The following is a 26342-nucleotide window of genomic DNA, read 5'->3' as shown; positions in this document are numbered from 1 at the left end:
ACCACTGTGTGGAGTCTCCTCCCCTCTTATTACCACTGTGTGGAGTCTCCTCCCCTCTTATTACCACGGTGTGGAGTCTGGCCAGTCAGACAGCAAGCGGCTGTGATAAAGAGTGATGGAGAGAGGTGATAATGAACCAAGTTTCTGGTCAATGGCAGCAGCCACACGTCCTCATCGATTACAGGCCAGCATCCAGGAGGTGCAGCCAGGCTTAATGATACCTGAGTCTGGCTCCGGGGGACTGCAGGACACCAGTCACTTCAGATGTATTCAGCCCACTGCCAGGTCCACAAGACGAATGGAGGAGCGGGGCAGCAGGGGGCGGGAGTGAACGAGTGCGAGGGGGCCAGGGAGCCAGACAAGTGCACAAAGAGATTAGTGTCAGGGGACACGGAGAGGTGTCAGGGGACACGGAGAGGTGCAGGCTGGCACCATGCTTTAATGGATGGCGTCTGAGATATGAAAAGGGATAAAGATGCTGATGGACAGGAGGGAGAGGAGAGGAGCAGACTGATGGACAGGAAGTAGAGGAGAGGTGCAGACTGATGGACAGGAAGTAGAGGAGAGGAGCAGACTGATGGACAGGAAGTAGAGGAGAGGTGCAGACTGATGGACAGGAAGTAGAGGAGAGGCGCAGACTGATGGACAGGAAGTAGAGGAGAGGTGCAGACTGATGGACAGGAAGTAGAGGAGAGGTGCAGACTGATGGACAGGAAGTAGAGGAGAGGCGCAGACTGATGGACAGGAAGTAGAGGAGAGGCGCAGACTGATGGACAGGAAGTAGAGGAGAGGCGCAGACTGATGGACAGGAAGTAGAGGAGAGGAGCAGACTGATGGACAGGAAGTAGAGGAGAGGTGCAGACTGATGGACAGGAAGTAGAGGAGAGGAGCAGACTGATGGACAGGAAGTAGAGGAGAGGTGCAGACTGATGGACAGGAAGTAGAGGAGAGGCGCAGACTGATGGACAGGAAGTAGAGGAGAGGAGCAGACTGATGGACAGGAAGTAGAGGAGAGGTGCAGACTGATGGACAGGAAGTAGAGGAGAGGAGCAGACTGATGGACAGGAAGTAGAGGAGAGGTGCAGACTGATGGACAGGAAGTAGAGAAGAGGAGCAGACTGATGGACAGGAAGTAGAGGAGAAGAGCAGACTGATGGACAGGAAGTAGAGGAGAGGAGCAGACTGATGGACAGGAAGTAGAGGAGAGGCGCAGACTGATGGACAGGAAGTAGAGGAGAGGCGCAGACTGATGGACAGGAAGTAGAGGAGAGGAGCAGACTGATGGACAGAAAGTAGAGGAGAGGAGCAGACTGATGGACAGGAAGTAGAGGAGAGGAGCAGACTGATGGACAGGAAGTAGAGGAGAGGAGCAGACTGATGGACAGGAAGTAGAGGAGAGGAGCAGACTGATGGACAGGAAGTAGAGGAGAGGTGCAGACTGATGGACAGGAAGTAGAGGAGAGGAGCAGACTGATGGACAGGAAGTAGAGGAGAGGTGCAGACTGATGGACAGGAAGTAGAGAAGAGGAGCAGACTGATGGACAGGAAGTAGAGGAGAGGAGCAGACTGATGGACAGGAAGTAGAGGGGAGGAGCAGACTGATGGACAGGAAGTAGAGGGGAGGAGCAGACTGATGGACAGGAAGTAGAGGAGAGGAGCAGACTGATGGACAGGAAGTAGAGGAGAGGAGCAGACTGATGGACAGGAAGTAGAGGAGAGGTGCAGACTGATGGACAGGAAGTAGAGGAGAGGAGCAGACTGATGGACAGGAAGTAGAGGAGAGGAGCAGACTGATGGACAGGAAGTAGAGGAGAGGTGCAGACTGATGGACAGGAAGTAGAGGAGAGGTGCAGACTGATGGACAGGAAGTAGAGGAGAGGTGCACAGAGGTGATGGGAGGAGGCACAGGAGAAACGGGGAAATGGATTCAGACAGAGCAGGAAAAAGGTGGCTCGATGCTACACCTGTTTAACAGTGTTGGTATGCGTGAGCGACTGTGCTCTGCAGGGTGCTGTGTGTGTGTGTGTGTGTGTGTGTGTGTGTTAGAGTAGAGACTCAACGCTATGTGCAAGTGTGTGTGTGTCTGTGTGTGTGTGTGTGTGTGTGTTAGAGACTGACAACGCTATGTGCAAGTGTGTGTGTGTCTGTGTGTGTGTGTGTGTTAGAGACTGACAACGCTATGTCAAGTCAAGTCAAGTTTATTTATATAGCCCTAATTCACAAGCATGTCTCAGAGGGCTTCACAGAAAGTATGTCTAGCTGATTCTAGCTGACACAACAGTAACAAGAATATACAGAATAAAGATAACATTTGAACAATTGATAATATAGAAAATATAGGAATGAGGGGAGAGCAGAGGAGAGCGCAGGAGAAGGGAGAATAGCAGGGGGAATGTGAGAGAGTGATGGGGTGGGGAGGGTATGTGCAAGTGTGTGTGTGTCTGTGTGTGTGTGTGTCTCTGTGTGTGTGTGTGTGTGTGTGTGTTAGAGTAGAGACTGACAACGCTATGTGCAAGTGTGTGTGTGTGTGTAAGGGGCGGGGGTGGATATGAGAAATAGAATGATGTAGGGAGGCACCACTCATATGCATATAGATGGATATATACAGTACAGTATGTACAGTGTGTGTATTTGTATGTGACTATCCCGCAATTCCTAGGCTCAGCAGCAGCTTGCCGAGCTGGCCCTGCAGCTCGCACATGCAGCTCAGCTGCTGCCCGGCCTCGCCCATAGCTCGGCTGCTGCGTGGCCTCGCCTGCCATATTGGCCCGCGCGGGGGTGTGTGTGATGCTCACAAAATTGTATTGCCCTTAAGTTTACATACGCGCGGGTGTGTGTGTGTGTGTGTGTGTGTTCGTGTTCTTCTTCTTTTTGGTGTTTTATGGCAGTTGGCATCCTTAATGTTGCATTACCACCCTCTTCTGGATCCATCCATCTTCTTCTTTGGTGTTTTATACTTTTCCACTTTTCACCCAAACGCATCCCTCAGTACTTCATCTATCTCTGCTTCAGATACGCCCGCCGTGTGTCTGTGTGTGCGTGTGTGTCCCCTTATGACATCCCTAATGACATCATCAGTCTTATGACATCACTGATGACATCATCAGTGGGGTGTGTGTGTGTGTCCCTTATGACATCACTGATGACATCATCAGTGTGTGTGGGGAGGGGGGGGGGGGTGCCCCCTTATGACATCACCGTGACATGTCTTCTCTTCTCTCATCAGTTGCCAACGCTTTCCAGTTTGCCAGCATTATCCACTGGATCAGCCTGATCATCCTCTCCCTCTTCTTTTCAGAGGTAAGCTGTGTCTGTTGGTGACCATTAAACCTTGTTCCTGTGACACCTCTTAAAAAAAAGTTGCTTTAAGTGTCAGCTAAAAGCCTAAAGTGTACATGTCAAATGAACCATCATTCTTTTAAATGTGTCAACAAATTGCCCCCAAATGAACTCTCACAGTCATTCTGCACAGTCTGCTGTCACCGGCAATAGAATCAGGCAGAGGCTTGAGCAAACGACTGTATGTGGCTGCCGTCTCTATTTAATTCACATGATCCTCTATTCAACATTAGGGTATAATAAAAAATAATAATACAGATTTTGCTTCAGCCTGCAAAACACAAGGGTGGGCAATTATTTGTCCTGGGGGGCCACATGAGAAAACGAGATTGTTGCCGGGGGCCAAATAAATATTGTCATGCCATAACCTCTAATTTGATCACTAGATCAAATTATACAAAACATACTGTGCACTTATTCTTCAGCATTTAGAATATTGAAAATCACTCCACATAATGCCCCATTGCCCAGGTTTGACCCAAAGTAGGTACTGTACTGTAGCTACTGGCTAACGGTAATTCCAATGAAACGTCATAAAGTCTGACTCATTGTATGATCGTATAATATCTTATCACTCTGAAATTGTGAAGAACAAAAGAAAGTGCAGAGGGGAGAATTTGGCCCACAAACCAATTACCCAGACAGCCTCTGCCCCCTCGCCCTGCAGCAAACATTCATTACCAGACAGCCAGCAGGAGGAGTAATTAAAGCTGAGCAGAACGGACAGTAAGGATGGGGTTACCGTGATACGATCCATCTTCACACCTCGCCCACTGACACCATAGAAGAAGAGTCATCTAGGAGCGGTGTTGGATGGATGTAGCGTATTGCCCAGCTGGTCGCTCCGCACCAATCAGAACGCAGTATTCCATCGTATGGGCGGAGCCCCGGCACTTCTCACTTTACAGCGGCACTGTCCCACATGTGTTCCACTTGATGGATTAGCGGGGACACTTTTACACGACACCGCCTGCTAATTGGAGTGTAAATCAATGGCCCGGCTCAACAAAGAGTCCCCACAAAGCCACAACATTTGTGGAGCACAATGTGGACTTTGATGCTGTGAGATCACATTACAGGGTTTGTGCTGATCCTTTTCTATCATAGAGCTTTGCTGCACAGGAAGAAATGAGCAATTCATGTCTTCTCATAGAGATGAGTTGTAAAGTGAGAGTTTAGGTTCTTATGAGTGTCGTCGTCGTAAAGGAGTGTGATGTTTCAGGGCTGTGTGAACTGTGAAGGACAAATGAGTTGATATTGTGCTGCACGTTGCCTATATCGCATATCCACTGCTAAACTGTCACAATGGCATTGATTCAAGATTCAAGATTTTTATTGTCACTCCGTAGTACAAGTATCACGTGTGAAATTCTTGTGCTGTAGGCTCCGTTACAACATAGTGCAAAAAATAAAAGATGAATAAATAAAAACAAGAGGCAACAAGCAATAAAGCAGTAAGACACGCCACAGACAGTGGCGTATTCACTGCCCATATGTGCAAATGGCATGAACATACTTTAAACATAATTAAACATAATAACATTCTGCTAGGTGCAAATAGCATACCTAATTAAACATACTATTGAACATTGAACTGTTTTTGCAAATGAACTCATGCAGAACGAATCGGCGTGACGTCACTTGCCACCCAGAAATGCGGAAACACCGCGGCAGTTATTAGTATGGGTTGTGCAAAACAAACGTTAATATCTCAAAAACTATACATCACATGGCTTATATTTTGACATTCTGAGTGAGAGCAGAAGTAGCTCAAGAGTTTGTTGTATAATATATGCATGTCGTGTTATAGTTGTGTGAGCTGTCGCAGTTTTTAAAATGTAAACAGAGTCAGCCGGCTAGAGTCAGACACTCAAGCCTCCCAAAGTTCAGGCTCCATAGGGTTCCATTGCCGTTGCCACCCAGTGACACGGTTTGTTTACCAAAATGCTGCTCGGCTGATCCCTCGTATACATATTATTTTATTTATTCTACTCATTTGTATCATTAATGATATACTATAGTAATAAGTATTACTATAGTAGTATTTACAATACTAGTTACTATAGTAATTCTAGCAGTATCAGCAGGACTAGAAGTGGCAACATTATGAGTGTTAATATTAGCTGCTTAGTATTTGATATTATGTACATTGTTTAGAAGGAGGACTGAGGAGGTGCAGCTTCTGTAGATACGCTGCACTTATAGAGTCGTTTGTGGTAAAACAACAGGCCGCTTTTCTCACTTCAGCCATCTTGACGAATGTTGTTGGAAGTGATGACAACTCAAAAGAGTGAGAATATCACCGCTGTCGTTAGAAGGGCTTTTTATATCAGTGTACCACCTCAGCCATCTTCTCTCTCTCTTTCTCTTTTTCATAGACTGTCTTCAGAATTGTAGTGCTTGGGATCTGGGACTACATCGAGAACAAAGTGGAGGTATGGTACTGGTGTTTCAAGTCTTCTAAGAAGTTACATTCGAACACAAAAGCGTCTTGTTGCCCCGATCTCTCAGACATTGGGTGATCATCATGTGATAAAGGACTATAGGAATAAAGCAAGTTGAACGTGATCCCTCCCCTCAGGTGTTTGATGGTGCCGTCATCGTTCTGTCCCTGGCCCCCATGGTGGCCTCCACGGTGGCCAACGGGCCCAGCAGCCCCTGGGACGCCATCAGCCTCATCATCACCCTGCGCATCTGGAGGGTCAAGAGGATCATTGACGGTGAGTCCGACCACAGCCTGTCCATGAACACCACCATCTAACACCTTCATTCCTTGAGTTTTTACAATGTGGGACCAGCTAATCGAGTGGCACCAAACAGAGGTTCCGCTGGAGCTGAAACACAGTTGTGCTGTTCGATAACTCCTTCAATTCTAACTGCAATCTAGAGTTGATGCATCAGTCACTTTCTAACTTCCAACGGTCTGTTGGTTTTGAGTGATTTTTTTCAGCAGTCAAAGAGCTCAAATCCCCTTATTTACTCAAAAGCATCACACAGATGTGCACATTGTTATTAACCACCTGGCCTGGCCATGACTAAATGACCTCATTCTCTCTGTGATTATACAAATTATTTACTATTCAGAACAATATAGCTATCGATTAGCCCTCAGAGTCAATCGCTGCCACTCTGCTGGTCTAACTGGTATTGATTGTGTATTGATCGCCAGGTCCTGCTTAAGTAGATTCAGAGGGGCCATAATGAATATAGTGGTTGTTCTCCTCTATGCTAATGCAGACTGGTTCGATATCTGCTGGGAGGTCACCCTCACCACGCACACACACACACACACCACCCTCATCACGCGCCTCTGACTGCATACACGATCAGACACACACACACACACACACACACACACACCACACAGCAACTCACTATTTGTCCAGGGAGACAGTGGAGGAGGAAAGTGTTATTTCCCCTCATGTTTCCCCTCAAATCTATGGTAAATAACTCCAATATGGCTTCTTCCCATCACAAGCACACACAACATTGAACTTGAAAAATGTAACTTGTTCAATCTGAATGAAGGTTACATTGTGTCAGTTCTGCACTTTATTTTAATCATCATCAAAAATCAACATCTGTTTTCCCCATTCACCCACGCCTGAGTTGTTGGAATTGATCAAACTAGTATTGCTGAATCATAGGAACATGTCTGGTGTCGATGACATGATTGATCATCTTAGGGGGTGAATACAATGTAACTTTCCCTGCCATTGCTTCTTCACCCTGGTGAAACACATGCAGCAGTAGCACAGAAGAAGAATGCTGCTTCTTCACATGCAGCAGTAGCGCAGAAGAAGAATGCTGCTTCTTCACATGCAGCAGTAGCGCAGAAGAAGAATGCTGCTTCTTCACATGCAGCAGTAGCACAGAAGAAGAATGCTGCTTCTTCACATGCAGCAGTAGCGCAGAAGAAGAATGCTGCTTCTTCACATGCAGCAGTAGCACAGAAGAAGAATGCTTCTTCTTCACATGCAGCAGTAGCGCAGAAGAAGAATGCTGCTTCTTCACATGCAGCAGTAGCACAGAAGAAGAATGCTGCTTCTTCACATGCAGCAGTAGCACAGAAGAAGAATGTTGCTTCTTCACATGCAGCAGTAGCACAGAAGAAGAATGCTGCTTCTTCACATGCAGCAGTAGCACAGAAGAAGAATGCTTCTTCTTCACATGCAGCAGTAGCACAGAAGAAGAATGTTGCTTCTTCACATGCAGCAGTAGCACAGAAGAAGAATGCTGCTTCTTCACATGCAGCAGTAGCGCAGAAGAAGAATGCTTCATCTTCACATGCAGCTGGCGTGTCGCTCTCCAGGGCGTGAGCTCTTGATTTCCCCGCTGCCCTCGACCCTGTTGGCTTTGATGCTTGTGAGTGATTGGCTTGTTAGGAAGGAGGCAACACCGCTCGGAGGAAAAATCACACACTCAAAAAGCAACAAACAGCCAGGGGGCAGCGCACTCCTCCTGTGAGACGGCTCGGGTCCCTCACAGAATTCACTTTGAAGTGGAGCCTAAAGTGCCAACATTCATGTCAGTCCTCTGGGGGGAGGAAATACTAGAGGATCCAACTGCAGCACAATTGGTGGGGGACAAAAACAAAATGGAATTTATCAACAAACCGACACATTAGGTGGAACGTGTCAGGCTCGAGCAAAAGGCATAATTATTTTGTTGCTACTTCACTTTGGAACGGGCTCAACCAAAGAACATCTTGGTCGACTGAAATTCTACCTACTCTTCATCCAATCAATTGGTCAGGGTGTGTGTGTGTGTGGGGGGGGGGGTGATCTGTGTGTTATCTCTAAATCGGACACAGTGCACTGAGTTCACTCTACCTGCTAGCCTCAATGAATACTGGCTCCAATAAAGACACACAGGCACCCATACATCAACCTGCCCAAAGGTGTGTGCGCACAAATGGGCACATACGCTATGCTTAATGTGCCTGTTATTATCATACACAATCTGATCGAGTTTATTTATATTGATATAGCCCTTTACATACCATCATCATATAGCATACCACATCATACATGTAGGCACATCATATACAGTACAACCTATACTAGTTCATATACATCAGATCCAGGGCCGGTTCCAGAACAAGATGACTAGGGATGTATCCTAGATAGGAAGGGGTGCACATGCACGGGCCGACCCGGTTTGGCGGGCCGCCCGAAAAATTGGACATGTTATTTTACTAAAAATAATGCATTTTACCATCATTTCAGGTAGAATGATACCAGCCAAGCAAGAATATTTCAAGTGTTTCAAGTGCTTTACTGAAATATTTGGACCATATAATGATAATACAATTTTCTCAACCTTAAAAGGTTACATATAGGTGCCAAAAGGCCATAAATTCACATCAAAGAACAAAGAAAAACAACAATTATAATTCAAGTTTAAACAGTAAGTGTGCAGCTGCAGCATTTATTTAAAAAAAAAGTTTTTTTGGGCCTGATCAGATCCCATACTGCACACCAGCCTACTCACACCTATGGGCAGTTTAGAGTCTTCAATGCACTTGACCTGCCTGTCTGTGACTGTGAGAGGAAACTGGAGCACGCAGAGGAAACTCACGCAGACACGGGGAGAACATGCAATCTCCCCTCCTCCCCTCGCCCTCCCTTCTCCCATGTGTATATGTCAACAACACTATAAATAGGTACAGTAACAAGCAGCATGTGGAGATGGCAATGTGCTTTTCTCTGCTATCAGTAGGAGGCAGTACAGAGTACAGACTTAGTCAGCAGCAGTGCCTTTATTGACGATAGCGGTCGGAGGAGAATAGCAATAGAGTTTTCATTTTCAGCCCGAGCCCGATGGGACCCGACCCGATCCGACCCGGGCTGACAATTTATGCTAATTGGTCGGGTCGGGCTCAGGCTGCTGTATGTATTTACAGTAGGCTAGATTGATACTCTCTTTATTCTCTCTCACGTGCTTACACACACACATGCATGCACACACACACACACACACACACACACACACACACACACACACACACACACACACACACACACACACAGAGCTTAGAGTTTTCACTTTCAGCCTGAGCCCGACCCAGTCTGACGGGCTCGGGCCGACAATTTATGCTGATTGGTCGGGCCGGGTTGGGCTCGGTCTTCAACTTACTCGGGTCGGGTGAGGTTTGAATTTTCAGGCCCGTTGGGAACTCTAAATAGCAAGACTCATTGAAGGTGAGCAGATAAGCTCTCAGTACAACAGTGATGTGCAGAAGGTCAGCAGGAAGCCTACGCCAGGTTTCAATCCTGTCAGCCACTAACAAGCAGATGAAGCTCCAGTGGGCTTCATCATGTTATCAGCCGGCTTTAGCTCAGGAGGTAGAGCGGGTCGGCCAATGACGCAAGGGTTGGCAGTTCGATCCCCGCTCCCTCCCAGCTGCTGTCGTTGTGTTCTTGGGCAAGACACTTAACCCTCCTTGCTCTCGATGGTGTGTAGGCACCCTGCGTGGCAGCCTGCCGCCATCGGTGTATGAATGGGTGAATGTAGACTACCTACTGATTGTAAAGCGCTTTGGATAAAAGCGCTATATAAATGCAGGCCATTTACCAAACTAGACCAGTGAAGAGTGGGGAAAGTGCTGCCTGCTCCAACAAATCCAAGTTTGTGCTGAGACGCTGATGACAGGCTGGGAGTTTGATGTAAAGCGTGTTAATCCATGCATCCTTCCTGCCTGCTGTCAACAGACAGTACAGGCTGTTGGTGGAGGTGTAATGGTGTGGAGAATGACTCCTTGGCACACAATCTTAGGCCTCTTTAGTTCCAACTGAGAATCATTTGAACTCTGTGTACCTGTACAGGTGCATCAGGTGTACAGGTGCATCCCTTCAGCCTAGAACTGTTTCAGACAGATACTTCCAGCAGGATAATGTGGCATCCTCTCAAGATGGTTCCAGGACAGTGACTTTAGGCTGCTCAGTCCCAACACCTCAAAGCAGATGTCCAGATGTAGCCTCGCCTCCTTTTAGGTGGACTTTTGGGATGAGGTGGAAATATGGGAATGTTCATGACATAAATGTAGCTGTGATGCTGTGGAGTCAGCATATAGACCCCTATTCCTGTGGAACGCTTCAGCACCTTATTTCTATTTCTGCAATAACTGCACTTATGGCTGATGTGTAAAAACACGACCTGGAAAGTTGACATTACTGCTCGTTGCTTTGCGAGCTGGAGAGCCATGGTAGCAGCCATTGCTATTTTGCCAGCGGCGTCCCTGATTGGCCGGTTACGATGTCAACTACGAGGCAGGTCCCGTGGACTTCTGACAACACCCGCCCCAGGCTGGAGGCCAGACGGAACAGAAGAACGAAACACAATCTGAGTTCACGTGGTGTTGATGCATCTTACATCATAGCTTGTTATCAGATGATAAAAGAGGATTACCTCAACTATATGAAAACTCTGTGTGTGTGTGTACTCTCTCTCTCTCGCTCTCTCTCTCTCTCTCCATTCCCTCTTTAGCTTATGTGTTCCAGGTGAAGGTTGAGATGGAGCTGGAGATCCAGCAGTGTGAGAAGACCAAGGCTGTGAGAGAGGAGCAGCTGGAGCGTCTCACTCAGATCTGCCAGGAACAGGCTGTGAGTACCAAAACACCTCCGATTTAGCCTTCCAGTGAGGCTGTTAGTTAATCCCCACACACCTACACCTTAGATTTACCTTTCAAGTTCTCTTGTAAACTGCATAGGGAGACAAAAGACAATATTGCCACGGCTGGTCAAAACTGGTAATGCATGCTTGGAATAGGAAAGCATGGAAAGTTTGAATATACATTTAGCCCTAAAGGTGACCTAGTAATTGCTGAAATTGCATTAACTTACGGTCCTTTAGGACTTTATTAATTTTATCCCTTAATCTTTGTCTAAGTTTAGCCTTAGAATCACTTTAACTAAATGTTAAATGTAAATCCAAATGTACCTCAAATCTAGCATTAGAGTAAGTGTTTGAATGAATGAATGAATTTATTTGGTGATAAAATAAAAGAACACAACAGTACATATAGTAATGAAAGAACAGACAAAATATCAATCACCAAGGATAAAAACACAAAAAAGCCCGAAGGCTTATTTCCATTGTGGTCCTCACATAAAACATATAGTAAGATGAGGCATAAAAAACATAAAACACTTAAAACAATTTAAAAAAACATAAAACAACAGAGAGCGGTTACATTAAAGGAACTCAAGATAAAACAAATAGCAGCAGATAAAGCAAATAGCAGCAGCTTTAATGTCTCCCTTGATATTAGAATGGTTATTGTAATTAGCCACTTACTTTACAGTAGATTTATCTTTAGTTATCTAAGGCTCTATTCACCTTCAATTTAACCTTAGTGAGTTTGTCTATAGCTTCCCATATAGCAATCATGAACACTTTAACCTTTAGTTTCTATTAATCCCTAAAGCAAAGTTCCCATTTATATTAAAGTTAACCTGTAAATATGTTTACAGTATGGTATATACTGCTATAGTCAGAGATGGGAAGTAACTAAGTACAAATACTTTGTTAACCTTTATTTAAGGTTAATTTGAATGTACTTACTGTACTTTAGTAGGATTTTCAGGTAGCTGTACTTTCCTGAGTATTTATTTTTATGACAACTTTTGAGTACATTTCAATCTGTACTTTTTTTTTTTTTTTTTTTACTTTTACTTGAGTAAACAAGTTGAATCAGTACTTCTACTTTCCTTCTTTTACACAAGTAACTGTACTTCTACTTAAGTAAAGAATGTGTGTACTTTAGCGGAGGAATACGGTAGTACGGTTTGGAGGAAATAGTGCCGAATGAGAGGGTTGTTTGACGGTAAAGTAAAGCGCTGAAAATTGTCAAAATAGAGCCTGCATGTACACTGATATTGATTTGTTTAGGTGGGCATTGTTTTAGGTGGCTAAATTACATTTTAGTTCTTGGGCCCCTGTACTAGAGAGACAGAGCTGTGGAGGCTGTTGCTTCAGAGTGCCGGGTCTCGATAGACGGTGCGCTCAGTGTCCAGAACACTGTACCTATTTCAGTTAGTGTATCGAACTAGCTGATAGGACCTTACTTCAAACAAACCGAACTATCTCTTTAAGTGTTCAAAAACCTCAGATAGGTCTCAGATCAGTTTAACCCTTTGTCTGCTGAGAACGATGCTTTGGTGTTTTAATCCCTGACATTGAGACTGAGATCCGTCTTTGCTGTTTATGTAAACCTTTGTCATCATTTACTTCTAGTCATTGAATCATCTGCACATCAACTCTAAGCATGAAGGGAAATAATAAAGACCCTTGAAAGAACTCCTGCTAGTCCTCAGACTGTGATCGGTGTGCCACTTCCCAAGGCTTGACGTGCAACCAGCGGTGCCTCAGTTTAGCACATGGTCCTTGGAGCTGGAATAGCCTTGGCAGTTGTGCAAAAGACTGACTTGAGGAAACCTGTTTCGTGGCCTCACACACATCAATTAAGCATCCAGATCTACCGGATTCCAGCCATTTTAGTACCTGGCTAGATCTGGTCTAGGCAACATATCAAAGACTGCAGGATACTTTCCTCAAGATTTTCAGGCACTTAAAAACTTCCTATGTGTGAAGCACAACCTTATTTTTCAAATCACACACTCATATTCCTCTCTTATCATCTTCATGTGAGAGACCTACTCCAACACTCAGACCAAGGTTTAAAGCAGGGGTGGGCAACTATTTTTCATGGGGGGCCACATGAGAAATCCAGATTGTTGCCGGGGGCCGAACAAATATTGTCATGCCGTAATGGATGGGCAACTTTGATGATAGAGAGGGCCACAAAAAAAGTCCTCGCTACCAGATTTTGCTGAGGGCTGAACGGCGCCAGCGCGAAAAAATTGGGGCATTTGAAGCCAGGTTTAGAGGAATAACTAATTTTAAATTAACAGTTGTGATGTCATTATTCAGTCTTAAGCACCAATATTTGATCCTTTTCTCACTCACTCCTATGTCACCACACTCTCCCTGCAGGGCTTGAAATTAACTTTTTTCACCACCTGCCAATATGGCTGCTAGATTTTAAAGTTACCAGCCAATTAGAATTTCCACTATCCAAAATGTTTTTCTTGAAATAAACCAGAATATGAGTGGGTTAATTTAAGCACAAGTATCAGTAAGTGGCCGGGATTCTCAAAGCCTGTGTTGAGGGTCACACGAACATGCACTCTTGAAGCTAAATAAATCCAAAACCAACAAGTTAATTATTTAAATTTCTACCTCAATGTAGAACAGCCATTTCTTACACATAAGATTACTTTTGGCCTTTTAGTCATAAAGATTATTGAAAGATATTCCATATTCCAGACTGAAATGCTATAACAGAAGAGTATTGGCCAGAATGACATGAACATTTGGACACTTATTCAGCGGGTATCTTGCATGTTGCGTTCAGGTGCACTGTAAAAAAAAAAAAAAAAAAAAAAAAAACTTTTTTGCAATTCCATCGCGGGCCACACAGGGGGCCATATGTTGCCCATGTGTGCTTTATAGTAATGTTCAGTCATAACTCATTTATAATTAAGCCCATAGTTAATGAACTAATCATGTACAAAACACACACACAGTCACATATTTTATATACTGTATATGTTGTAAGCCTAATTTTTGCCATCACAGCTGCTTTTTACATGTATGGGATAATACAGGCTAATATACAAGGTGTCCCAAGCTCTGAGTCATTATAAACTCAATTAGCTACAGAAGCTAATGTTCACATTCAGTCCTTGTATATTTCTCTCATGTGTTCATCATTCCTTTCCTCCTCTGTGTGTGTGTGTGATTGAGAAATGAATTGCAGGTGGTGTTCATCCTAATTGGCCTGGTCAGGTGTCAGATTGCTGCTGGCTGATTGGCTGGTGGAGAGCATTTAAGCCAGCTGATGCCATCATGTCGCCCCTTGCTCTCCTCATTCCCAACGATGATGGCTGCTGTGCTGACTGCTGTGTTCTGTCAGGTAGGAACTGTGTGTAGACCTACTTTAGTAGTTCTGCAGAACTTTATTAAGATGTGTCTTTATGTTGGTAGACCTGTGCAGTCTAAACTGTAAATAGTTACCTTCCAGATCTACACTTTTGTACACTGTAAATAACACTTACCCAAGTAGCAGAAAGTAGGGGGAGAAGCCCTTTAGTTTTTTGTAACATTTTCTGATGTTTATTTTGTAGGAGCTTATAGGTAAGAGCTGTGTCTCTTATTTAATCCATCATTTTCTTTTCTTAGGTAAATTTAAGGTTGGGGATTAGTTTGATTGGTTAGTTGTGTTGGGGCCATGCTGTGCTCTGAAACTAAACCTGCTACTTGTGAACTTGTGATGGTGGTTTGGCTGATCATCCTTGGGAGTGGGAAGAGTGGGGGCACTTTTGTGTTGCGGTCCCATTCCCCGAGGCCGGTTCCTAACATAATAGACCCTTCTCACGGGGGCCATTTTGGGTCGAAAAGACAGGGTAAACACAGGTGCAAGCAACACACTAATGAGGGTTTCCAACTTCCAATGATTGGAATTTGGAAACCCTCATTAGTGTGTTGCTTGCACCTGTGTGTACCCTGCCAATTTGACACAAAATGCCCCCCGTGAGAAGGGTCTATCGGGTGCTCGTCTGCTTTTCTCATTCGTCAGCACGTCGTCTGAGTGTGTGTGTGTGTATATATATATTTTATGTTTGTCTGGTGGGTAGTCTTTGTGCAGGTGGTAAATGGTGTTAGTCAAGGTGCCTTTGCATGGAGCTGAGGAAGCTCATGGTGGTAAAGCTGGTGGAGATGTTTGTTGGAGGAGGAGCCGGTCAGAGGGGACCAGTAAGACTGAGGAGGGGCGTGACAAGGCAGGGCCGTCAGTAGCACCGTTTCTCCTCTTTCTGTGTAGACTGCTACCCTACAAGAGTCTCCGTACATAGACTTGCCTGTCACTCTGACTCCCAAGCCGTCTAAATCAGCGATACAGACGTATTTACAAGTGTCACAGAAACATTTCAAAGCCACATATTGAGAAGAAGAGTTCATAGCTTCTCGACATCGGGGTTAGAAAGCTCGTCGCTGCTCATAAATGCCTCTTTTCATCTGAAGTCTGTGCTGGTGATATTTTTTACCGAGGTTTCGGCCAGAGTGGCGCTGTTGAGCGCTCTGACGGCTGGGAGCTCTAACCTGGAAAAAATATCACCAGCACAGACTTCAGATGAAAAGAGGCATTTATGAGCAGCGTCGAGCTTTCTAACCCCGACATCGAGAAGCGATGAACCCTTCTTCTCAATATGTGGCTTTGAAATGTTTCTGTGACACTTGTAAATACGTCTGTATCACTGATTTAGACGGCTTGGGAGTCAGAGTCACAGGCAAGTCTATGTACGGAGACGGGACTCTTGTAGGGTAGCATAGTCTACACAGAAAGAGGAGAAACGGTGCTACTGACGGCCCTGCCTTGTCACGCCCCTCCTCAGTCTTACTGGTCCCCTCTGACCGGCTCCACCTCCAACAAACATCTCCACCAGCTTTCCCACCATGAGCTTCCTCAGCTCCATGCACACCATTTACCACCTGCACAAAGACTGCCCACCAGACAAACATATAATATATATATATATATACTCAGACGACATGCTGACGAAGGAGAAAAGCGGACGAGCCCCCAATTATGTTAGGAACCGGCCTCGGAACAGGACCGCAACACAAGTGCCCCCACTCTTCCCACTCCCAAGGATGATCAGCCAAACCACCATCACAAGTTCACAAGTCGCAGGTTTAGTTTCAGAGCACAGCATGGCCCCAACAACAAACTAATCCCCAACCTTAAACTTACCTAAGAAAAGGATGGATTAAATAAAAGACAGCTCTCACCTATAAGCTCCTACAAAATAAACATGAGAAAATGTTACACAAAACTAAAGGGCTTCTCCCTCCTACTTTACTTGGGTAAGATGTTAGTGTACAAAAGTGTAGAGCTGGAAGTAGCTATTTACAGTTTAGACTGCACAGGTCCACCAAGATAACACATTTTAACGTTCTGAAGAACCAAGTAGGCCTACACAGTTCCTACTTGACAGAACACAGAAAAGAGTCAACAGAGAGCCATCATAGTTGGGAGTACAATGAGTGGACTCAGTTCAATTACACACTGAGGAAAGGAATGATGTGAACACATGACACAGACTCAAATGTTTAAATGCTATAGCTAATAGGTTTTTATTTCACGAACTGTGTCTGCACTGTTTAATGGGATGCCAACCCTTGCAGTCATTGCCACCGATGATGGCTGCTCTGCTGACTCTTTGTTCTGTCAGGTAGGAACTGTGTGTAGGCCTACTTTGGTAGTTCTGTAGAACTTGAAGATCTGTCCTTGTCTAGGTAGACTTGTGCAGTCCAAACTGGAAATAGCTACCTTCCAAATCTATACTTTTTTACACTAAATAACTCTTACCCAAGTAGTAGGAGGGAGAAGCCCTTTAGTTTTGTAACATTCTCATGTTTATTTTGTAGGAGCTTATAGGTGAGAGCTGTGTCTATTTTTTTTTTTAATCCATCCTTTTCTTAGGTAAGATTAAGGTTGGCGATTAGTTTGATTTGTTGATGTTGGGGCCATGCTGTGCTCTGAAACTAAACCTGCTACTTGTGAACATGTGATGGTGGTTTGGCTGATCATCTTTGGGAGTGGGAAGAGTGGGGGCACTTTTGTGTTGCCGTCCCCTTCCGAGGCCAGTTCCTAACATAATTAGGGGGTCACCCGCTTTTCTCGTTCGTCAGCACGTCATCTGAGTATATATATATTTTATATGTTTGTCTGGTGGGCAGTCTTTGTGCAGGTGGTAAATGGTGTGCATGGAGCTGAGGAAGCTCATGGTGGTAAAGCTGGTGGAGATGTTTGTTGGAGGAGGAGCCGGTCAGAGGGGACCAGTAAGACTGAGGAGGGGCGTGACAAGGCAGGGCCGTCAGTAGCACCGTTTCTCCTCTTTCTGTGTAGACTATGCTACCCTACAAGAGTCCCGTCTCCGTACATAGACTTGCCTGTCACTCTGACTCCCAAGCCGTCTAAATCAGTGATACAGACGTATTTACAAGTGTCACAGAAACATTTCAAAGCCACATATTGAGAAGGGTTCATCGCTTCTCAACGTCGGAGTTAGAAAGCTCGACGCTGCTCATAAATGCCTCTTTTCATCTGAAGTCTGTGCTGGTGATATTTTTTCCAGGTTAGAGCTCTCAGCCGTCAGAGCGCTCAACAGCGCCACTCTGGCCAAAGGCTCGGTAAAAAATATCACCAGCACAGACTTCAGATGAAAAGAGGCATTTATGAGCAGCGTCGAGCTTTCTAACCCCGACGTCGAGAAGCTATGAACTCTTCTTCTCAATATGTGGCTTTGAAATGTTTCTGTGACACTTGTAAATACGTCTGTATCGCTGATTTAGACGGCTTGGGAGTCAGAGTGACAGGCAAGTCTATGTACGGAGACTCTTGTAGGGTAGCAGTCTACACAGAAAGAGGAGAAACGGTGCTACTGACGGCCCTGCCTTGTCACGCCCCTCCTCAGTCTTACTGGTCCCCTCTGACCGGCTCCTCCTCCAACAAACATCTCCACCAGCTTTACCACCATGAGCTTCCTCAGCTCCATGCAAAGCCACCTTGACTAACACCATTTACCACCTGCACAAAGACTGCCCACCAGACAAACATAAAATATATATATACACACACGACGTGCTGACGAATGAGAAAAGCAGACGAGCACCCGATAGACCCTTCTCACGGGGGCCATTTTGTGTCAAATTGGCAGGGTAAACACAGGTGCAAGCAACACACTAATGAGGGTTTCCAAATTCCAATCATTGGAAGTTGGAAACCCTCATTAGTGTGTTGCTTGCACCTGTGTTTACCCTGTCTTTTCGACCCAAAATGGCCCCCGTGAGAAGGGTCTATTATGTTAAGAACCGGCCTCGGGGAACGGGACCGCAACACAAAAGTGCCCCCACTCTTCCCACTCCCAAGGATGATCAGCCAAACCACCATCACAAGTTCACAAGTAGCAGGTTTAGTTTCAGAGCACAGCATGGCCCCAACACAACTAACCAATCAAACTAATCCCCAACCTTAAATTTACCTAAGAAAAGAAAATGATGGATTAAATAAGAGACACAGCTCTTACCTATAAGCTCCTACAAAATAAACATCAGAAAATGTTACAAAAAACTAAAGGGCTTCTCCCCCTACTTTCTGCTACTTGGGTAAGTGTTATTTACAGTGTACAAAAGTGTAGATCTGGAAGGTAACTATTTACAGTTTAGACTGCACAGGTCTACCAAGATAAAGACACATCTTAATAAAGTTCTGCAGAACTACTAAAGTAGGTCTACACACAGTTCCTACCTGACAGAACACAGCAGTCAGCACAGCAGCCATCATCATTGGGAATGAGGAGAGCAAGGGGCGACAGGATGGAATCAGCTGGCTTAAATGCTCTCCACCAGCCAATCAGCCAGCAGCAATCTGACACCTGACCAGGCCAATTAGGATGAACACCACCTGCAATTCATTTCTCAATCACACACACACAGAGGAAAGGAATGATGAACACATTAGAGAAATATACAAGGACTGAATGTGAACATTAGCTTGTGTAGCTAATTGAGTTTATAATGACTCAGAGCTTGGGACACCTTGTATATTAGCCTGTATTATCCCATACATGTAAAAAGCAGCTGTGATGGCAAAAATTAGGCTTACAACATATACAGTATATAAAATATGTGACTGTGTGTGTGTTTTGTACATGATTAGTTCATTAACTATGGGCTTAATTATTATAAATGAGTTCTGACTGAACGTTACTATAAAGCACACATGGGCAACATACATTTGCCCCTGTGTGGCGGGTATGTGTTAGAGGGTACACACAGGAAAATACTGTCACAGAGGACTAAGAGATGATTTACCATCTAAACACAGGAGGTGGGCTGTAGCTCACTCAGATAAACATGTGGATGTTGTTAGTTCAATCCCATCATCAGACACTGGTTTCAGACACGTTCACATTATAAGCTGCAGCAGTGATGCTTCTTTATCATCAGTTTAAACACTGATAGAAATATAAGCTGATGAAGGAAGCTAGGCCCCCCCCAGCCACCCGCATGCTTCCGCATATTCATCACACCACCAGGTCCCCTTCACACTCAGACCTCTTCTCTGGGCGCTTTTGTCTCTTTCATCTGGCTATGATGTCACCATTCATATTAAACTGACTGAGGTTCGAACCCACGACCTCAAAACTCTAACTCAGAAGCTCCAAACTGCTCAACAGCATTCCAACTCTCTGAGCTACTGGGTCATACTTCTTTGGCAGGTTTTTCGCAGGTTTTCACTCTTTCCTCTGGCTGTCGACTTTCAAAATTCAGCAAATGTGGTGGAGGTGTGGGAATCGAACCAGGCTCACACTCACAGCTCTTCTCTGGGCACTTTTGTCTCTTTCCTCTGGCTTTCGCCAATCAAAACTGACTGAGGCTCAAACCTACAACCTCAAAACTGCTGGGCAGCAAAACAACCCTCTGAGCTACCGGGTCAGCTTTTGTAAGACAGGTTTTCTCAGGGCTTTTCAGTCTTTCGTCTGGGTGTCCACTTTCAAAATTCTCTGACTGGCTCGAACGCACAACCTCAAGACTTTCACACAGCTGTCGAACTCTGTGAGCCACTGAGTCTTACAAGCTCATGTCTTTTCTGTCAGAGCTTTTCAGTCTTCACTTGGGAAGTTGTTCTTCAAAATCCATGCTTTCACTGAGGCTCGAACCCACGGGCTCAAAAATGCCTGAAGCTCAAACTACCATGCTTCAAACTGGTGGGCTATGATCAAACCCTCTGAGCCACAGGGTCCCTCTGGTTAAGTGAGGTTTTTCTAAGGCTTTACACTCCTTCCTCTGGCTCAAAGAAGCCATGTTGTTTGTCTCTCTCTCTCTTGTCTCATGCTCTCCCAGCTTTCACACATTAGGTGCACATCATCATAGAGCCATCTGTGTAGACTGTAAATGTTTTACTGGGCCACACAAGCCCATAATGCCCTTTGCCAGATAAGAGGTTGTCATTTGATAAACCACCAGAGGAGGGCAGCAACACCTTACATACAAGTTCAATCTCTCCACACATTTCAAGAAGATTCCTCAAAGCCTACACTTATACAGAATACAACAATGTAGAATATTAAAAAGCATCGCTAAATTGACAGATTTAAAGGAAGGAAAATGATGCAGTATAATTTGTTCTGATCGTTGCTACAATGTGTTCATATTTCTTATTTTGTAATCACTTTCATTGAAGAAGCTTTCTAGACTGCATACAAGTGTTTCATGTCAATGGGTGCTTAGATGTGCACTTATTCACAAGACCCCAAATCAATACATCAATAAAGCATAATGTTGTAGAAAATACCTCGGATATATTTGGATACTTGTAATGGAGTAATGCTGAAAACAGTTCATCAGTAATTTGCCTTGATGTTTTTCAAGATGACTTGTCAGGTCTGGAGAAAACCTAATGAAGAAATTGATCCAAATCAATCAGGACACAGCTACTAAAATGCTCAAGCCATCTCTAAGAGCTCTATTGTCTGTAATGTAGTGCATATGGATACCATGCGTGTCTACATATTGTATCTTACAGATGACCTTACTGCACCTACATCAGGGGTCAGCAACCTTTTTGATATGAAGTGCCATTTTTAATTTTGCTTGTCAATCAGTGTGCCACACCAAGATTAATGACTCGCACATCAACATTTAACGTTATCCCTTCCAAAATCAGGACACTGAAATATACAAGATACACAGCACGGTCCTTCTCTGTCTTCTGCGCTGGCATTTTTCACCTGCTTTCTGCTGCCCAGAGCCATGTGTGTATAGGATATTTACGGTAGTGACCCACTCTCTGCCTCTGATTGGTTGCCTTCTATGGCAGCATCAGAGCAATCTAGTGGCGTCTTACTAGATTGCTCTGCTGCTGCCACGGAAGGCAACCAATCAGAGGCAGAGAGTGGGCCACTACCGTAAATATCCTAAATAACATGCTGCGCAATTGCAAATGGCTGTGAAGTAGGTAATTTGACGGGGCACTTCAGCATTTCTACCAAAAAAAATCTCAATTGCGCACTTATTGCTACTGTGCGCTGCCGTGCCAGTGGTTAACCCTTCGCGTACCAGAGGTGGCACCCGTGCCATAGGTTGCTGACCCCTGGTCTACATTATGTATCTTATAGAATATAAGTAATACAGTAATACATATTACTGTCAATGTTTGAGTTTGTGTTGAAACATATGCCTCATTGTATTAATAGATCACTTCTTCCCTCACCACTTCACCTCATATTTGTCTCTGTCCTTCCTTCCTTCCTCCCTCTCTTCCTCTTTCGGTTTCTCCTCTCCCGCTTCTCTCTCTCTCCCACCCGCACGTTTTTCCATCTCCAACCTCTTCACCCCTGCTTTTTAAATCCCTCTCCCTTACTCCGTTTGTTCACACTTACCACCCTCTCTTCCACCCCCCCCCCCCCCCACACACACACCCACACACACTGCTTCTCCAGTTTGAGATCAGGCAGCTGAGGGCCCACTTGGCCCAGCAGGACTTGGACCTGTCGGCGGAGCGTGAAGCAGCCATGCAGATCCACCATGTGTGGGGCAAACAGAGCAGGAGCTTCCAGGTGGTGGAGGGCTCGACTCCTGGGGAGTCAGACGATGAGGGTGGCCAGAGGAACCCCAGGGAGCCCCATCCCCCTGCAGGTATATTACAGTTATATATAACTATTATATATATATATATATATATATATATATATATATATACTACATGTATTTTGGGGCGGGGTCAAGTGATCATATTTGTTAACCAGTGATGTAAAACACACTTGTTTTAAAAATAAAATGAATCTTAAAAAATGTTTTTACTTCTAATAGTAAATTACTGCCAGCTGAAAAATAATTCCACATATTTTGCATCTTAAATATATGTGTTGTGTTTTGGTACAAACCGACTCTAAGGATCTTGGTGCAGTATGCTATAATTAACTACAATAAAAAAAAGATCTTCTCAAACTGAAGGCTGCATGGCAGACAGGCCTGTGTCATAAAAGCAGGGCTCATTTCGATCTTCACTACGATGTGTTTGCTTGAGAAAGCAGCAAGACAAACCTGGAGAGAGGTGCAGCATCAAGTATGTACATAATGATGTGCTACAAAAAGTCCCAAACGGTGGAACATCAGGTGAACTGGATGCTGGAGCAAGTAGCCCTGGAGCCTCTTCCAGGCCAGGCTCTTAGCCGCCCCATGCTCCCACGCAACAGCCATCTGACCGCAGGCACTGTGGGATCAATAGGGGGGCAAAGAAGCTTTTAGGATCTGGTGGATCCTGGAGAAAACAAGCATGTTCTCCAACACTACGTCCGTCGCATCTGTCTTGCCCCAACTAATGTCTCTTACTGCCCCCAGCCTAGCCGGCCCAGACCGCTCGGGCTATTTCAGCTACAGAGTGCTCTGTGCTTTGGGCCTTGCTGTTAGGAGAGAGTGGGCGCCTCTGTCAACATCTGTTCCCCTCCACCTGAAAACCACAATAGGGCACCAGGGGCCACCAGGGGGCTCCACAGCAGCCACACAACACAACACCCTGAGGGGATAGTGGGAAATCTGGCTCTCGGAAACAAGTGGTGGCTTTTTATGAAAACATGGTCATTGGGATGAGCACTTAGAAGAGAAGAAGACAGAAGAAGAAGTGTGGTCAAAAGGAACATTTCAGATTGCCCCACCCTATCGGTCTGATAGCCTAGTTGCACAGCCTCTCAAACAAATGTAAACGGGTTGTTTCCTAAGCAGACAAAGCCAATATTTTACACGAGAATGTGCCTAAACAAAAGACAAATACATTATAACTCCATCCAGTTCTATGGACTATTTGATAAGTAACTTGACATACAATAAAATTTGGCATATGCTATGGAACATGTCATAATTTAGGGAACTAAAATGACCTTTGCATGTTATCTCTCCGTTCCCATAGTCCAGTGGTTCTCAAGTTTTTCCACATGAGGGACCCCTAAACTGACAAAAATTAGACCATGGACCCCCATTTGATAGGATCTTGTCCCACGGTCCCCCATATGATAATAATAAGATTGATGCTTTTAGATGTTTTATTACAGAAAGTGTATAAAACCCATGACCAAAATAGTCATTGTGTTACTTATGAATGGAATCAGAGCAAAAATAAATTACCCCCCTTTTGGCTGGGGACCCCCCTGGAACCTCCTCAAGGACCCCTGGGGGTCCCCGGACCCCCATTTGAGAAGCACTGCCATAGACAGCCTGACTATCACAGATAGAGGACGAGAGGCTTTTTACGCATGCCGGACAGCACATCCTCTGTTCTGAGACTCATGTGTTATTAATTGCACAGCGATTGTCTCGGTCTTGTTTTAGTGAGCGCAATGCCTCGTCTCCAGGGGCGGCTCTGGGATTAATATTTTAGACTGAAAAATAAATGAAATTACCCATCAGAGTCTGCAGCATGTCCCGGGGGGGGGCGGGGCAGGGCTAGCACTCAGGGGGGGGCGGGGCTAGCACTCAGGGTACTTTGGGCTCCCTCTCAGCCAGTGGACAGTGAGCTCAGGACCAATCAAGCGAGCAGAAGAGCAGAGCAGATCAGAGCCGTTCAGCACACTGCCTGAACAAAGAACTCCCACTCTCTCTCTCTCTCTCTCTCTCTCACTCACTCTCCCCCTATGTCTCTCATTCCTGTTTATTTCTTATGCACTAGGGTGCAGCTAATGTACAGCTTAGCTCGGACTTGCCTACAAAGCACCTGTGGCCTCAGGCCTGGGGCAGATGTACGACAAGTCCTATTTGTCTTTGTGAATTTTTTCATTTGGACCCGTTTGCCCCATTAAAATGGTAACATAACTGAGTGCGGACGATCCAAAAAGAGTAGCATCCTATTAAAGTAGAATTTAAATAAGGGGGACTCCCAGCAAGAAAGACGTAGGAGTACGTGTCTGTCACACTAGATTTGACCATAGATTGATTACTTGCATGTGATGTATACTGTTAACATGAAATATATGTGCTTATATCTATCTAAAAGGGAGCATGTGGGCAATATTTCTCTGTTTAAATTGTTGTCCCACTGATGATGTAATCAGTGATGTCATAAAGTCCCGGAAGTGACGTCATCAGTGATGTCACTTGAGCAATTGTGCATTGTGACATCACTGATGATGTCATAGGCATGGTGATGTCATAAGAGCATCGGTTTGAGACGTGGGTTTAGACAAAAATGTATTTTTATTTGCTTTATTTGCTGTTGTAATAATTTACGTTTTTTGTTGTTTAAACTCAGATCCAGTTGCACGTGATGACATGAACAACTATATCAGTCAGTACTACACTGAAGCAAGCAGTGGTAAGTGACTATGGAAAACATTTTGCACATCACACAAAGCTAGAATATGTAGAGCAGCAACACTAATGTGAATCAGAGTAGCAATTTGGCTGCTAAATCACAAGACTTAAATTATGATTGATCATAAGACTTAAATTAATTGAATTAAAATATATGATCTTAATTCCTTGTTTCGCTTACTTATGGTAGCCTACATAGAATGTTACATAATGGATTTAACCTTCTAAATTCAGTATTACATTTATCATTCATTCTCAGAAAAAAAAGCTTGTGTACATGTGTTGTGTGTGTAGTTAAGGTTGTGTACATGTGTTGTGTGTGTGTGTAGTTAAGGTTGTGTACATGTGTTGTGTGTGTGTAGTTAAGGGCTACATTCTTTTTCTTTCTGTTGTCTGATTTTTCCCAAATGTACACAACGGGCCGCAAGATGCCGGGGCATCTGTCTCAGGTGCTCGGGTCATCATCACCACGGCGGCCATCGACGTCCACCTCCCCACCGACCCGAAGCCGGTCCACTCAAACGCCCTGCTGGCTGCGGAGCGGGCGGGCAGCGCCGTGAGCGACGCCTCCCCCGACCTATCACAGTCCGGCAGCGGCAGCCAGACGGCCCGCCCCGACACCCTGGGCTCCTCCACCACAGAGGCCCAGGACCCCAGTCTGAACTACTGCCGCCCCCCCTCCGCCTCCGGCCGCACGGTGGTGCAGGAGCTGCTCTGCTCCCTCTCGGAGGACTCCTGCCTGGGCCAAAAGGGCCTGGCAGTGGACCCTGTCAACCTGAAGCTTCCCAGCCCCGAGCTGGAGAAGAGGATCAACATGTATAACTGCAGGAACCAGGAGGAGAGGCGCGGCCGTGGCTGCGTGCTGCTGCAGACCAAGCCCCTCATCCACCTGCAGGGCGGCGCTCAGCCCTCCCTGGAGGACAAGTACCGGCTGCTGGGGCCGGCCGACGCAGCGCTGGGGCACATGCTGCCCGATACATAGATGCTCCGTTTTACACACAGACACAAAGTGTTGAGCAACCTGTTTGGAGGTCAGAGGTCACAGAAGAGTTACAAATCAGATGTTTGTGTTGCTGTGTGAAAGCAGCCGGAGCAAAACGCAGAGCAGGCTCAGAGCTTCCAGCTGACACAGACTCTCTTCAACATGTGTTCAATGTCAAGTCAATGGCAGGGATGACATGATGAACTCAAGCTAGGCCAACAGCCCTTTTCCATATTGTACAACCTCCGCTGTTCCTCCTTGAGGCATTTTTGAAATGAGATATGCCCCTGATATAGCACAAACAAAGACAATACGATCCCAGCGAGGGCGAGTCTCACAAAGTGTTCTTGGACACAATCTTCATCAGGAATTCCCACTTTGAATAGGTCCCAAATGTACTGAACTGAACTTGAAATTAAACCAGCAACGGGCCATTCAAGCCTATACTGAACAAAAGTTCCGTACTGAACAGTGTTGCACACCAACACCAAGTTCCAAACACATTTTGAGTACATTTATTCTTTTTGTTTATTTTTGATTTGTATTAACAACTTGTATTATTTATTGTGTGGTTCTCAAACAGAGTGCA

General features: G+C 45.2%; 1 protein-coding gene across 1 annotated transcript in view; it reads left to right on the top strand.

Moving 5' to 3' along the window:
• Nucleotides 1–25753, top strand: part of LOC310788746 (transmembrane protein 266-like) — a gene marked incomplete at both ends in the record, with an annotated part of 78679 nt that extends 52926 nt beyond the window's left edge. Inside the window, 7 exons of the mRNA XM_083650305.1 lie at nt 3227–3300; nt 5718–5774; nt 5921–6059; nt 10828–10943; nt 21909–22104; nt 24710–24772; nt 25221–25753. Coding sequence (XP_083506431.1) covers nt 3227–3300; nt 5718–5774; nt 5921–6059; nt 10828–10943; nt 21909–22104; nt 24710–24772; nt 25221–25753 — 1178 coding nt within the window. The remainder of the gene's footprint in view (nt 1–3226; nt 3301–5717; nt 5775–5920; nt 6060–10827; nt 10944–21908; nt 22105–24709; nt 24773–25220) is intronic.
• Between the last annotated feature and the right edge of the window lie 589 nt (nt 25754–26342).

This window comes from Poromitra crassiceps (genome assembly GCF_964638095.1).
Source record: "Poromitra crassiceps genome assembly, chromosome: 14".
Classification (NCBI taxonomy): Eukaryota; Metazoa; Chordata; class Actinopteri; order Beryciformes; family Melamphaidae; genus Poromitra; species Poromitra crassiceps.
This window is presented reverse-complemented; position numbering and strand designations above follow the sequence as displayed.